At 30.9% G+C, this 16,757-nt stretch overlaps 1 protein-coding gene across 1 annotated transcript; it reads left to right on the top strand.

Moving 5' to 3' along the window:
- Window positions 1-1,378: 1,378 nt before the first annotated feature.
- Window positions 1,379-15,084, top strand: LOC116768101 (organic cation transporter protein-like). Its single transcript, XM_032658739.2, has 6 exons — window positions 1,379-1,742; window positions 9,568-9,775; window positions 11,387-11,642; window positions 11,725-12,381; window positions 13,222-13,403; window positions 13,890-15,084. The coding sequence occupies exons 1-6, from the start codon at window positions 1,588-1,590 to the stop codon at window positions 14,055-14,057; spliced, it is 1,626 nt and encodes a 541-aa protein (XP_032514630.2). The 5' UTR covers window positions 1,379-1,587; the 3' UTR covers window positions 14,058-15,084.
- The last annotated feature ends 1,673 nt before the right edge of the window (window positions 15,085-16,757 follow it).

Genomic DNA, 16,757 nt, shown 5'->3' with positions numbered 1-16,757 from the left:
GCTAGAGACATGTCCAGACAAAGCGATACACTTCCTCCCCTCTCATGCGCATTTAAAAGGGTTAGTATAAGTTGTCTGCATTTGTTTTATTTCGAATTAAAGATAAAGATTAAAGATAAAGACTTTATGTCCACTGCCAACGGGCAGAATGATTGTCGAGCAGTATATAATCAAATTAAAAAAAATATATAATATCAAATTACGTTTGAGGTTAATTTAAAATTTCTGAGTTTTTAAATTATGACTTCTTCAGATAATGGACTATGCAAGAAGTCCCAAAATTAAATTCAAACAATCATTATCGGTATGTGTCGAAACCCATACAAAAGTATTTAATGTTTATATCGTCAAGCTCAAAAATTATCGATATCATAACTTTACTCGGATATCTCTTAAACTGAAAGTGTTTTTCCTTCATTGCCAAGAAATGATACTATTTTCCAATTTCCTCCACTTACAGCAGTATGAGGTTCTTAAAAAAAATGTTCGGTTACCATAAGCTTGTTTCGTCACTACACACATGTCCCGCTTGTAAATCAATAACCTAGGTTCAAATTATAATATGGAAAGACTTATGAACTAAAAACTGAAAACTATCCGTATGTAGTGTGATTGTGCAAACTTAGGGTAAACATCTATTAACGGTAACGGTAACAGTACAAGCTGAGAGTAAATTTGTTTACTCCCAGTTTGAACCGTTTGCACAGTTTGCACAGAAACCTGTTTCTGAATCGCAATCCTTTAGTTAAAACCACAATTTGAATGTTTGCTTTTTGTTGCTTTAAAAAGAGAATTGCTATTAACAGAGTAGGTTACCTTATTATCAGAGCAAACATGCCTACGCAACTAGACAGGAAAAATGTTGTCAGTTCAATAAAAAAATTCGTCATAAATAATCACATTAATAGTAATCAAAGGTTTAGGTCAACCCTATTACATTATTAGATAACTATTCTTATTACTAAAAAGTTGATCATGTTTTTCATACTTTTTACATCTTTAGATTGAGATCATTAAAAGGATAATCGTATGAAAAAATAATTCCAAATATATAAACAAAAACTCCACTTGTATATATAAATACTTTTAAAAATGATATCGTATAAGTGCTTTCTTAATAAAGCTACTGTTATCCTAAAACATGAGTGATAGTAAAATTGTAATGACATCTTAGTAAATGAAATTATTTAATAAGACAGTCACTAATATTATTCTTAACGGCCGCCCTAACTAAACTTCAATACATTTCGAAGTCATTATATTTTACATAAATTAAATTGACAGCCCTAAACACTATCTTCCTCTCACTCGTACAGCGGAACCAGTTTTATCTCTGTCACACATAAATATAACGAGACTTTGTTAACTATTTTTATAACGAAGACACACGGGGTTGAGCCACAGCTGGGTTCGTGTGCTATGAATATTGAATAGATTTTTTAACCTATATCGCGTATAACAGTTCGCGCAAAGACGTCTACTAATGCGCATGCGTTAAAAACGTCAACTTCAAATCGACATCGATGAGAGTGATTTTTTGGTTAAAAATGTTTTCATTATAGTATTAGTGATAATAAAATTGTAATTATGGCCAAAGACATAGGATTGGACTCTATCCTCCAAGAATTGGGTGCTTTTGGTAAATATAATATAGTGAACTATGCAATTTTGCTGTTTCCAGTCTTCTTGGCTGGAATGTATGGTTCAATTTATATTTTCGAAGCCCCCGATATAGACTACAGGTACGTTATATTTTATATTTTGTTTATAAATTCTCTAATGTTAATACATATTATACTACGCCTGTCTCATATAACGGTCCTTATCAGCCCGTCACGTTGATGATGTAGAAATAAGCGTGTATCGAAGATTAACTTACTCGTTTTAAAAACCTATAAAACTTTAATTTTATTTATAAGAAATTAGCTTGTGTCTTTTCCCTGGATTAAGTTCCGTGTCTTTTTGAATTTTCGACTTTAAAATATCCGGCTTTTATTCATATATTGTGATAATATTGCTTAATTTATTGTGCCAAGTAATTCTACATAAACATAATTATTTACCTATGTCTTTATCTGTCGCATGTTAAGAGCTAAAAAACACCCATTTCAATACATTTCTAAAAAAAATACGCTTTCAATTTTTTTTTTTGCTTTCATACATTACATTTCTATTGGCCTATAAGTGCTTGCAATGGGTTTGACCCTTTTTTAGGTTACTTGAAATAGGGATTGAGCAAGGTTGACAGTTCCATTCCATACATACATATTTGAAATCGATTTAGGTGCGAAGTTCTGCCAATTAGTTTCACTATGGTTTAATCATCTTATCTGGTAACCAAAAGTCCTTTAATCTAACCGTTTCCAGAGCATACAGTTTCGTAACTTTGAAATTCCGATTTTGGTATTTTGAAATTAGAACATCTATACGAAAATATAATCTTATAACGAACAAGTTGGATGTTCGTAAATAATTAAATTTCTAATAAGTCAGCGCCAGTGACAGTACTAAAACTAAACTAACAAACTTATCCGTCTTTCCCTACGGAACAAAACTATGGATATAAAAAAACGACACTGATGGCTTGGTTTACGATTCGTCTCGTGACAATTTTATCCTAAACTTTTCGAGGCAAATATTTATAAAAAAAATCTATTACCTTAAGTAATAAGTCAAAAAATTACATCTCAAAAGTTAATAATTAAAGGTGTTCGAAGATTTCTTTATATCTTCAATTCTAATACCCGAGCTATTATTGGAAAGTAATCTTTCGAGCTGTTATTTAAATATTCGACATGTTATTATGATCAGTTGAAAAACATATTGAGCAGTTATTTAATTTAATGACGGTTGATTAATAATCGCGACAGTAAAACATGGACGGTTATAAAAAATCAATTCGTTAGGTTATTTTATCATACAATGTCAATTCTAAAAATAATCGAGCAGTCCAATAACCGAATGAGCGGTAAAAATGACGGAATGAGCGGTTCGATAAATAGTTCGGCAGATCATAGTTAGCGGTGACAGCCGAACTTAAATTCATTGAAAAGAGAGGTAAATATTCGTAAGTTAGGTTAGGTTAGGTTAGGTTAGTGTTTTTTTTTACTACCTTATTATTTATAGAATTGCTTAGAATGAGATTTCTTACCGACGAATTTCGATTTATTACTTCCCACAAGTTACCGCTCGTTAAATAATTTTTGCCGCCCGTTTAATTATTTTTCTGGTCAATTATATATTCACTGATCCATTTCACTATTTTTTATTACTCGTTTTTGTATACTTTACTGCTTAGTTTTAACTGCTGAACTAGTTATTATATTACTGCTATTATTACTAGTTACTATTATTATAACAAAACTGCCAATTAGAACTGCCTCTATAAATCAGTGCTATTATTTTTTTTTAGTTTAGAATTATTAGTAAATAAAGAAATCGATCTAATCTGAACCTGAGGGGTCTGTAATAATTTAATATAGCTTAAACGACTGACAAGTAGAGTAAGTAGAGTAAAGTAGAGTAAGTTTTTCATACAAACTTACTTCCTTCCAATAACCTGCAAATACTTCGTCCTTATACTTATAAAGACAGGAAACAAATACATATTTTAACATAATTCTGCATTCCTAATCTAAGGATCTTTAAATTTAAGGATATGAGTGACACGTTTTCAGTGAGAAGATTGTTTATTTTTTTTTTCCATTTGAACAACGCACTTGATTCCACTACAGGGATATTATGACCAAGGAAATAGGGACTATCCAGTCGGTTTTAAATCAATATACATTATCTCGGATATATCTCCACAAGCGTCTCTTCAGCTAAAGATACAGTTCCGTGTCAAATTCGGAAGAAACCTACTCCTAAAATCTCGAAAATTTTGCAACGCTAATGTATATTACTATGTGGACCAATAAAGTGTTATGTTTCTAGGAAATCGTATGGGTTATATCTGCTTTTAACCAAAATGCGTATCAAAAAGATGATATAATTCCCTATACCATAAGGGTATGTAATTACAACCTTAGTGCAGGGCTGTCAGTAGACACCAAAAAGCGTTTTTCAAAATGCCCATTACCTGGTGCAATATCGTTATATTTTGGAACAGTAATCGAAGATGCTGCTGCCTGGTACCCCGCCCATGAGAATGAGGTGATAGGCAGACTTAGTGTCTTAATGACGATTCTTGCTCCAGTCATCAACCATAAGCCACATTTTGTCCCCTTGTAGATACACTGTGGGTAACTTACTTAGCTAAGACTCCAAGGAATTAAATCTGTGACTTTCACGATTACATATTTAATAATTTGTTTTACGTATTTACTTTGAGTAATTTATTATTTCATTAATAACGCGTTTCGACAACTTTACGGTAACCGTGATTTGGAGAAAATTTGTATTTTATATAATAAAACGATCTGAGACAATATATATATATATATATATATATATATATACTTTCGAGTTTTTTAATTGACTTGTCATTCCTCACATCCAAAAATGCATACGAATCACTTAATAATAATCACTTTACTAAACATAATTATATTTAAATTTTGCTATCAAACAAAGAGTATGAACGAATGAATAAAAATGTTATGGTCAGGATACAGAGACAATACAACGATCTATTATTCTCTTGAAGCGAGACTGATAAGAAGTGTCGGTAAAGCTTATCACCATTGATAAAAATTATCGGCAAAGTTGAATAAACCGACGTAGAGCTCTCAGTGAAATATTTCATATTAAAAACTAACATAGAAATTTATCCTAAAAGAGATAAGAGGGAATTACTTAAAAATGCTTGAAACAAGCTATAAGATTGATTTAAATATTTCAAAACTTGACAGGAGCTCATCTTCAGCTAAGTTTCTGTATTCATTCGGAATAAATCATTATTGACACTGTCTTTGTTCCATTATGCATGCATACAATTATATGACAGTGCATTGGGTGACACGACTCCTGATGCAGATATATGCAAATCTGCATAGCTATGAGCAAAATATGTCGTGTGATATGTTTAGTTTGCGACGACTGATCAAAGGCTTTGTTTTATCTTAATTCTGCCACTTAGTGTTCCGTATCGTTAGTCCAAATTGGCATTACACTGCATACGGAACGTAAGCAGTTCTGCATTTATAAATCCTCGCACGTTATAGTTTTAACACTGGATTTTGGAATGCAAACTTAGACTAAGCATACCGTTTATGTTTCTTAGATTTCCGACACGGAATACGTATCGCTCATCGAATCAATTCGTTATAATAATAATATATTCGTTCACAATTATTTAATGTGTATTTTATATGACGAAAATAATATTGAAAATATAAAACTAATATTTTAAAGTAAATATATATATGGTTTCGTCACTGGATCGATTTTGCTCTGTTGTCGGAACATGAGATAAGTCTGCTATCGCATGATTGATACAATTATAGTATATGAAATAAAAAAAAAGTCTTGAGATTTAATTCAATTTTAAATTTTGAAACAATAGTATTTGAATCCAATTATTAATATAATAAAAAAAATCAATTCCATTTGTGGCAGTTATTATACAAGAGTGAATTTGCTTGTGTTATTCTGTCTGTTTTGCTTTGTAAACGAGCAGACTATACTAGCGGTCTTATTTGGACTGGTTACGGATACAGAATGGGCTATACAGATACCAAGACGCAGTTATAACAAAAACAAACTAAACTTCTCCTTTACAGTAAATACCTACATCTACATAAACACCTTTTGTAATTTTGAATAAAAATTTTCAAACGCTTGAGGTGAACCGTACAAAAATTTTCAATTTGCCTATTTGTCACATTAAATCGGAGCCAGTCAACTTATTGTTTCAACTTTGTTCACATTTTTTTGTGTATTTAAACTGAACATGCAACATTTTATTCAAAATACTGATTTCACTTATACTCTCCACGTATATTTTGCTACTTCTCAAATGTTAATTTTAGTGTCGAATATATTAAGAGAGGATTTAAATGCAAATAAAACCACTAACGAATTTGAAATCTTTCTTAACAAATATCTGGACGTAAAATTGAATAATATTTGACATTGAACGAGGGAGAGACAAGAATGTGACCGAACTGGTAAAAAACGTGAGTAGTAACAAAATTCTTTGAAGCGATCTCTTAATGTAACCTACTGGGTATTAAATATTTCATTGTAAATTGCTCCAAATTAAACTAATCTTGTTAACAGTCACGAATAATCTAATGTACCGTCTACAAAATTAAATCTTTTATAAAAATTAAAGGTAATATTACTGTATTTTATCTGCTAAACCTAACAAAATCTATATCAATATATATACTAAATACTTAATTCACATACTCGAAGCTCAAAACAATAGCTATATTGGTAAAACAACTAACATAATACTTGTTACGGTGGTTGTAGGGTCTAATCCTGCGGTCGTCAGAGAATTTTCATTCATAAAACAGTTTTAAAATTATTATACATTAGCATTTCTGTATCTTATTGTACTTTTGTTATATCTAATAATATCTGAAGTCTTTCAAAACGTGTCTGTCTAAAAATCTTAAAATAAAATCTTATAGTATTATATCTATAGACTTTAATTTGAATATAATTAACAAATGAAAACCTCAAAATAGTTATTAAATAAGTCATATTATTAAAGTTTGAATTTATTCCTCTAACGTGTATTTTAATTTTTTAACCAAATTTTTGTTAGGAGTTCATCAATGAGCAGAGCCAATCGCAGCGTACCTTTTATAAACTTAATATAAATTAACATCGTTACACGTGTGAATGCAATAATTTTATGAATAATAACATAACGAACAAACTATAGGTACTGAGTTTCACGTCGCATACTCGTATTCAGTACTGTAAGACTTGAAATATTTTTGTGTCCGACAGAAATAAATAAAAAAAAATTATTACTTTTACTTTAAAGATTCCGAGTTCAAAGTCTTTTGGACGTATAATAACTTATACTGGGAACAAAAGATATCTAAGGTAATATTTTTTTAAGATTCACAAATACGTGAGAGCGTTGAACGACATCCCGCATCCAAAAATTATGTCATTTACCTTTTGTGAATCACTTAATCCAATTACGTATAAAATTCTGGTCTATTACGTCCAATTTGAAAGAATAATAGAATATTTTAATTATTAAAATAAAATTATGAGTAAAGTAAATAAAATAATAAATGTGGATTCTCTATAATAACAGCGAATTTAGTTTTATTTAACCCTCTATAGTCTATTCTATTTATGAGTTAATTAAGAGCAAAAATTATTTTTTCACAAATAAAATGTCAAAATAAAACTGTTGTATTTTATAACAATTGTAAAAATATGAGTATCATAAATTTAAAAAATGTGAAAAAAAATATTTATATATTTTAAAACGAGGTCGTTTAAAATAAAAATAATTATATAATATGATATGACATATATTCGGGAAGTAATTGAAATTCTGTGAGAATAATTGGCGAGTGTTTTCTTAATTATAAAAACCTAAACGTGTCCGAAGCTTTTGAGAGCAATCAAAGTCCCGCTTTAATGATACACCTTCGTCAAAGTGATGAATTTTGGCAAATTGTTGAAACGCTTCCCAATGGAAACCGAATTAAATGTGTTGGGATACTGTTTACTTATCTTTTGTTATCTATAAAATATAATAGTTATATTGCTAGTAAAAATGTGTACCGTCAATTAAGTATCTTACATAAAATTCATCGTTTAAAGATTATATATATAATCTTATACAAATAATGCTCAGATTCATTTCAAGCGAACTCTACAAAAATGATTTGTTAGCAAATCGATCGTGAAAATGACTTAGATATTAAATGTCCCTCACAACACTCTAGCATTAAACTAATGTAATAATCAATAGCGCTTTAGAAAAGAAAATCAAACAATGAATCTGCTTGCATTTGAGGTTACTTTATTTATTAATGCAAAAGTATACCAAATACATTTATAGGAAAGTGTCTTATAATCTAATTGGCGGGTATTTTATTAAGTTCCGTTAATTCTTAATCATTCGGCCCTACAAGCCCAATTAGACTGGCCTGAACATCTTTTGTTAAGCAATAATTGCTACTTCAAGCTGAATAAACCGATAAAAACTTAAATCTTTGAAAGCCGACTTTGAGACACATAACAATGATTTAATAGTAACATAAGATCCGATTAATAACTATGTTTCTGCGTTATATAATCGTGTTACAAAACATAGTTATTATTGTCGGATAATATTAGATAGGCACACTAAAAAAAAAAGTTATTTATTCTGCGCAAAAGTGCGAATATTTTTTTCTGATGTTATAATATTATCCGAACTAGTAATATAATTTAGATGTAACAAATTTTCTTTCATAATTTAAATTATTTTTATAATACAATGAAATGATTCAAAGACGATGTTTTTTTACATCAGCAAAGGGACCACGGGATCCCATAAGCGATTCCCGTAGACCGGAAACGAATTTACCCGGGTCGTACAAGTCGGTAAAAATTTAGACCGGTCCGATAATCCGGGTTTTGTCGTGTATCGAATTACGATCGGCCCGCCGATAGGTGACACCGATTTGCATACACAGCAATCCCATCGGATTTATGGTTGGGCTGATTTACGCCGCCAATACTGATTGGAACATTGATATATTTATGATATAGCGCATTGATTTTTCGCCTTTGTTTTTGTTTTTATTAATTATTATTTTAAATATACCTTAAAATTACGGGAAATATTTACTTTCAGTAGCCTACAGTTAGAGTAAAAGCACTTTTAATGTTAAAAAGTATAAGCATCTATTTAATCAATAAATAAATTAGTTATCTTTAAAGTACATTTTCAGTGTATTTGAAATTAACGACTGAAATGATATTGTTTGGCTTCGTCTATATCCCTGTACGAACAATTTGGTTGTAGCAAAGCAAGAGCGAATAAAGCTCAGTGGGTTTGTATACTTACCTTCAACTGCAACTCCATCAGCTGAGATGAAGACCAAGTATTAGCTAGTTATTCAAACATTATTATCACAAACAATCAAAATCTTTCGTCTTATTAATCACTTCATTAATAATCACAATAAAATCACTATATTTCACTTAATTTCACTCAATATAATCAGTGTAACAATACTCTAATTCAGTTCAACCAGTCTGATCAGCTATTAAAGTTGGTTAACTATGAATGCTCTTTTAGCGTCTCAAATGCCCAACTGACAATTAACTGACAGGAGGGTAGGTTAAATTATCAGGCGATAGGTGAAAAAACGTTACCTTCTAAATTTATATATAATAATTATTAACTATGATTTTGATATATGTAGCTACTACGACTAAATTTTATAAAATTTAAAAAATATTTCACGTATTCATTGTCATTTAATGACTACAAAGGGACACGTGAGGCACTCGCTCCATTTGGGAGTTTTCATGCCACGCACATATGCACGCACACACAACACACACATACACACACAAGCACCCATTACCAATCTATACACCTGAATATTTAAGTACAAATATCATAGCCATAATAGAATATTTTTGTTTTAGATGCAAGATAACGCAATGCGAAGGTCTGAACAACACGTCCTGGCTCTCAAACGCCATACCAAAGGAGAAGGACGTTCTGTCGAGATGCATGAAGTACAAACATATTGACAACTACAACTACAGCTGCAGCGTCGATAGTTTTAATACATCCATTACAGAAGTCTGCGAGGAATATGAGTACAGCGACGAGAATTCAGCTGTTAAGGATGTGAGTATTGTGGAGAGTTTATATTTTACACACTTATCTCTATAGTTTTTGTTCGGTTCGGCCGGTTTGCAGTCCCCTTACGTCGCATATTACGCCTTTCAATTTTATAAATAAATGTCCATTAATATTATCTTATTCAATGATTTAGGAAAAAATACCGTTTAAGTTATTAACTGAAACAAACAATGGGACAGAATTTGATAATTTCTTCAAGCTAAAAATTTATATTAATGAAACTAATTTTTTAAGATCACTACAATAGTAATTTTTTATTGTATTTGAATGGTAACTCTTTTTATTAATGATTTTTCTTAATATTACCGAAACACAATAAATTATCATTCATCTGTATTGAGGTAATCACATTTCAATTTTAAAAAATACAGCGATAATTTTGTTATGAAGTCTCGTCCAACGAACGTTTAATTTAAATTTGTCGCAAAACTTTTATATCATGCAAAGTTTAAATTGGTTTATCAAAAAAGCTGTAAAGTGTCACGAGACTCCTGAAATTAAATAGCCTATTTTATACATGGGATTAATATGCATCATTTTTGATTAATATTCGTTACTTTCTACCGACCTGTACCAATAATTGTATATAATCAAACTACATAAACACTTCCTGGGCATTATGAAGTCAGATAAAATTTATCGTTTTGTTCATTCTTGTTAGTGAAACCGATTAATTTAAAACATTTTAATAAAACAATATAAAAATCTTAAAGTCATTTACTCTATATTTTTCAACATAAGATACTGGCTGAACGGTAAAAAGACGGGACAGATGGTTGTTTAGAAAATAAAAAAATAAAAAATTCCTCGCAAAATACTATTATTTTCTGTAATCACTAAGTGAACAATAAAGGCTAATTGATAATGTAATCAATGTTAAGTATTATTTGTAGTGCACTGTAATTAATTAATGTATATACAAATTTAATTCCTAAATAAACATTTTGAGTAAAAAAAGAAAATCTTCCCTTTCTACACCTCAGAATTATATTACAATAAGAAATAATAAATCGCAGTAAAGTAATGGCAGAACTTAAATAATTATATCAGTAAATGAAACTAGTGTTATACGGATTTACTACGCGGATTTTATTATTTAAAAACTACATAATCCCGACGTTTCGGTTACTTTGCAGCAACCGTGATCACGGGCAGACGAGGTGATCACGGTTGCTGCAAAGTAACCGAAACGTCGGGATTATGTAGTTTTTAAATAATAAAATCCGCGTAGTAAATCCGTATAACACTAGTTTCATTTAAATGAATACTCGCGAAAATCTTAGATCTAATTATATCAGTACTCATTTTATGTTCAATGTGACAGAGTTAATTATGTACCCTGCATGATAAAAGTTCTCATTGACATTACCGATGTGTTATTTAGTACGTGTTTTTGTATTTTATTTTCATTTGAATATATATTCTAAAGTATTTTTATATATTTTATTTATTTTACCTCATAACAGTGAATAACACAATATTTCATGTAACCAAGGAAATAACTTGGGAATATGAAAGTAGATTTATTGATATTTTGTAAGTTATAGACAACGCGGTTTCAGGAAGTCGTTGTAAGTTAATAAGTGATTCTTGCAGTTTGACCTTGGTTGCCAAAATTGGAAGAGGACTCTTATAGGGACTGTTCACAATGCAGGTCTCTTCCTGTCGCTGCCGCTCACAGGGTACATATCAGATAGATTCGGCAGGAAATTTGCGCTATCTATTGCATCCCTCATGAATGGTACCTTTGGTTTCCTAAGATCATTTTCAACGAATTACGTTATGATGCTCGCGTTTGAGTTCCTCGAGGCAGGTTTGGGAGCTGGTGCGTACAGCACAGCGTTTGTTCTTGGTAAATATTAATTATAATTAAATAATAATATCTTGATAGATACATGTAGGCATTAATATTTATTGCTACTATTTATTTTCAGCTATGGAATTGGTAGGTCCAAAGGGTCGCGTTTTCGGAAATACCATCATAAATGCTGTTTATGTGTCGGGGCTGATGACATTGGCAGCTTTATCATGGTGGCTTCAGAGTTGGAGGCATCTGTTAAGAATAATTTACATTCCAGCTGTGTTTGTTATTTCATACATCTGGATTTTGAATGAGAGTATACGATGGTTGCTCAGCAAAGGACGTACCGAGGAAGCGATCGATATTTTAAAAAAAGCTGCTAAAATGAACAAAGTACAATTATCAGAGGAAGCCCTCACTCCCCTATATGAATTAAAAAAACTAAATGAAGACCATGAAAGCGAGAAACAAAAAGACGATATAACAAGTAAAGTAGAAGAAAAAACTTCAAATTTTGTTAAAGTAATAAGGTCCAGTGTTATGAGAAAGAGATTGGCTATATGTTCGTTTCTCTGGATAACATGTACTTTTGTGTACTACGGTCTGTCTATTAACTCCGTGTCACTGGGTGGCAATAAATATATTAACTTCATGCTGGTCGCATTTGCTGAGATTCCAGCGAACATTGTGTGTTTCTTGGTGTTGGACAGATTTGGAAGAAAAAAAGTGCTAATAATAACTTACGTGTTGAGTGCTTGTTTGTGCATCGGATTGTCTTTTCTGCCCAAAGGTAAGTTTAACACGTCATCTTATATAGAGTATACAATCTTTGTAGCAAGTCATACATCAGAGTAGCATTATAAGATTCCCATTTTAGATTACAAACACCATTTCGTTACTCCGAATCCCCTCGATGTACTTAAATATATCCAATTGACAATGATCCGAATATCCATCCCAATCTCATCAACGCGTGATTTGACGCGAACAAAGCCGAGTAAATAATCTCAGTAACAGTTCAGGATAAATTGACGAAATCTCAAGTTATGGACCGCGATATTTTGCTGTATATCTGGCTTATTTAGTGATCGATGTTTGTCCAACGGCCAGAATTAATGGAATATTTAAGTTAAGCCGATTCCTCCATCGGTTCTCGTAGAAATGTGGCTTTCGATAGTTGTTATATATAAAGTGACTTTCCGTCGGGGAAACTTGGAACGTTGTTTAGCAAACATTAGATGAATAAATGAATGAAATAGATATTTTGATGTGGATGCCTTACAGCAATTTAAATGGTGATAAAATATTATATTGCGTCCGACCGAATTTTTATTACTCGGTGGAGTTTTTGGAGGACGTGGTTTAAGGAATTCATAATATATTCATTTCATTTCTTTCCATGATTTTTTTTTTATTACCGAAGAAAAATACTTATTACGTGTTTTACGAGAACACAATCGTTGAAAATAAATACATTTTTAGAAGTCTTTTGTGTTTTATCAGATTTTTTTTCTTAGGAATTTGAATTCGCTACTCTACCAATATATTATGTAAATTATAGTATAAAAAAAATATTCTGAGCAACCTTAGGAATGAAGAACTTGCATAAAAACAATATTAAATCCCACAGATCAGAAATGGTTGTCTCTCGTACTGTATTTGTCTGGTAAGTTTTCCATTACGGTGTCATACAGCTCCGTGTACATCTACGTGTCGGAGGTGTTCCCCACTAGCGTGAGACAATCACTTCTAGCTGTGTGCTCTTCGCTTGGACGGGTCGGATCGACATTAGCGCCGCTAACGCCTTTACTAGTGAGTATGAGATCTTTTATTAATATTGTACTTGTACGTGTCATTAGTTCAATAAACGAGGGACATTTTGCAAGAGAGAAGGCTGTAAATTACTATTTAATGTATATTTTGCTGGCATTTTTGATATTTGCTTCCTTATTTTGAGGTAGTTTCATATTAAACTAGCTTTCGCTTGCTATTTATTTATATATAGTAGTATATTAATATTCTTCCTATACGAAATAACAATTTCGTTGATTCCCATGCTGTAATAAATTTTCTCTCAAATTTTCCACTATATAGATTTAAATCTGTCCAACCATTAAAAGGCTAATGACAAAGTGTGTCATCGATTGATCATTGTTCTGGTAATGACAAATTATTTTTAATTGCTACTACTGTCACTGCCACTGTCTTTTCATCTTTCAAATGCATTTAAGCATAATTTCATGTATTCCTTATTTTTTTATTCCTATTGTCATTGTGGATCTTGTTATCTGTTCCCAGACGTTATACTATCATAATCTGCCAGCGATATTCTTCGGATCCATGGCATTAGCTGCTAGTTTGTTAGTGTTCACACTACCAGAGACAATAAACGTCGCTTTACCAGACACCATAGAAGAAGCCGAGATGATATCAAAGAGGAAACATGGGAGTGATAACGAAAGATAACATACAATAACAAATCATAGCAAATAATAACAAGAAGTCGCAAATAATAACAAATAGTCAAACATCGCTCAAAATGTATATAACATGTAATTTAAACGGTTATTTTTTTATTTGTTTATATTAATTTATTTTTGATACAGCTCTCCGTCCGTAGTTCCTACAAGGACAGGGTTTGCTTTTACATTTTTGATATTCTTTATTCAGGGAAAGATTTTTTTTATAATATCTAAGATTTTCGCGAGTACAGGTATAAAATTAAACTAATATTCTCGGATGTACTGAGTTCATTTATTATGTTATTCTAAATTTATCCAGAGTTTTCTCGACTTCACAGCGACCGTGATCACGGGCAGACGAGATGAAATTGTCTGTCAGTTGGTCTTGTTATTTTTCATGTACCGTCAACGATTTCTTTATTTTCTTAAGTATCTACTGCTCTGGATGCACGCAAAATGCTCTAACTATATCTGAAGGTCTACACGATAAAGGATTTGGTACTTTGGAAAAGATCCCGTGTTAGATCACTGCCGGCATTCTTCTCTATTGAAATTTGGATATTTTTTAATTGCAATAGCATTGCGGATTAATCCTTCGCAGATTGGTCTTCACGAGCGAGTGTCTGTGTACGTCAAAACATCTGTGTATATGTCCACACTGCTGATTTTGACGCAAGACTACACTCAAATCCGAAAATCATAGTTTAATTTTAAAAGCTTTTGGTAGATTATTAAAAAAAAACTTATTCGCATTACGCAATACTGTCCGTAACGCTCAAGTACTGTCTAAGTAACGTTTTCAATGAAGCTTTTGTACCTAATGATTTTTTCATATGATAGTACATTTATCCTTTATTATCAGATTATAAGGTATATATAAATATAATTAGATCTTTCCACTTTTATAATATCAAGTTGGTCTTCAAAGAAACGTATTTACTTTCGAGCGACGTAAACATAAAATTGTACGTTCTGTTTTGTCCTTAAGATTATCACGATCGTGTTATGTGATTAAATGATATTTGAACCAAGTCTTATTTTTATTGAAGATCTTTTACCACAAAACCAAATAAAGTATAATATTTTTTATGTGTTTTATATATATTTGTGAATTGTAATTCTTTTTGTGAAACATTTGCAAATATTTTAAATAATATTTTGTATGACGTTTTTTATACCAAAATATCCGACTAAGATCAACTAAAACTGTAAATTTTTTGTAACTGTATAGTTACTTACAGAGAGGAAATGTCACACAATAAAGTTCTAGAAAAGTATGTGTTTTCACCCAGGGACTGATACTACGAGATACAAATAGGTACTTATAGATACGAGATACGGAGATACATATAGGTACTTATAGATACGAGATATGGAGATACATATAGATACGAGATACGGAGGTACATATAGGTACTAAGAGTCAGCTTATCTAGATGGAACTAAGTGAAATGATAGCAGATTGTAGGTTACAGCTCTTCTGGTTCCACTAAGCATAGACATACTCCATATAAAAAGTATAATTCAAGTAAATATTAAAGATAACTCGTTATCGTAATAAATTATTTAAATACTTCAGTCAGTAACTTACAAAATACTCTGACGTTTATATATACTTATGTGTACCAAATAATAAAATACCTCTTATATTTACACTCAATTTCATTTATAAAATATGTAAGCGCCGTCAAATACAATCCGGCAAACACCTTTCGCGTGTTATTGCATAGTAAATATTTTTAGGCGTATTTTCTATTTACCTCTATACGATGCTTTGATCTTTTCCATGATGGGATATCGCTATGAAAACAATAGCCTCCAGTTATTTTGATGTTTTATTACATTTAAGTGAGTATTCAAGAGCTCTGTTTGATAGTCAAATATTGTTACATTGGAGTGCGGGTATATTGGAGTGCTTGTACAATTGACCTAAATTCGATGGCTAAGTTAATGCTATAAAGAATGCTTATTTGTTTACTAAATAACTTTCATGAAACGAGGTACTGAAATAATGCAATGGCTAATTGTTGTTTCTATGGAAATGCACGTATTTTGGTTGAAATACAACTATCGTATAAATATGTATGTATATATATACATACTAAGTGCCTTTATATATAAAAAGGCATTCAGTATTCAATCTAATGAACCTACTTATACGGATTACATCTGGTGTCATAACCTCTTAAATACAGGTTGTATAGGTACACTTCAAAAATGTTAAATAAAATTTTGTCTCTTATAATCTAAATTATTATTTAAAGACAATTTCGTACTTTTTAATGACATACGTCAATTAAAGATCAAACATCGAAGGTGACTCGCCTAGTAAGTTAATATAACCTATATAGCTCGTAATAAAAAATATAAATAAACCTTAAGTAATCAGAAACTTAAATACAAATTAATTATCATTCTTACTTCTTCATCAAATACTATATAGCTGATGGACTATTCGATAACTATTACACACATCACTGTATGTAAGAACAGATAAATCTATATTTTTATAATTATGATAAAAATATTAGAGCGAAAACTAAAAGGTTAGAGCACCTCGTAACTTCATCCGAGATACTGTATCATGACGGAAACGTACTGTCATAAAAAATATATTATCTACATTTTCTATGATACTGATGAATATAAATAAAATATTTTATATTTAAAAATAAAAAAACAAATCTCAACGCTATAATAGTCC

The sequence above is a fragment of the Danaus plexippus genome, chromosome 19 (assembly GCF_018135715.1).
Source record: "Danaus plexippus chromosome 19, MEX_DaPlex, whole genome shotgun sequence".
NCBI classification, from domain to species: Eukaryota; Metazoa; Arthropoda; class Insecta; order Lepidoptera; family Nymphalidae; genus Danaus; species Danaus plexippus.
The sequence above is the reverse complement of the archived record's forward strand: the minus strand, read 5'-3'. Positions and strand labels throughout refer to the sequence as shown.

What these genes read in the sequence shown, in the direction of transcription:
- LOC116768101 (XM_032658739.2), top strand. Translation starts at nt 1,588, where the DNA reads ATGGCCAAAGACATAGGATTGGACTCTATCCTCCAAGAATTGGGTGCT. An exon ending in GCCCCCGATATAGACTACAG is followed by an intron (nt 1,743 to 9,567) that starts GTACGTTATATT and finishes TTTTTGTTTTAG; the next exon opens with ATGCAAGATAACGCAATGCG. An exon ending in ATTGTCTTTTCTGCCCAAAG is followed by an intron (nt 12,382 to 13,221) that starts GTAAGTTTAACA and finishes TAAATCCCACAG; the next exon opens with ATCAGAAATGGTTGTCTCTC.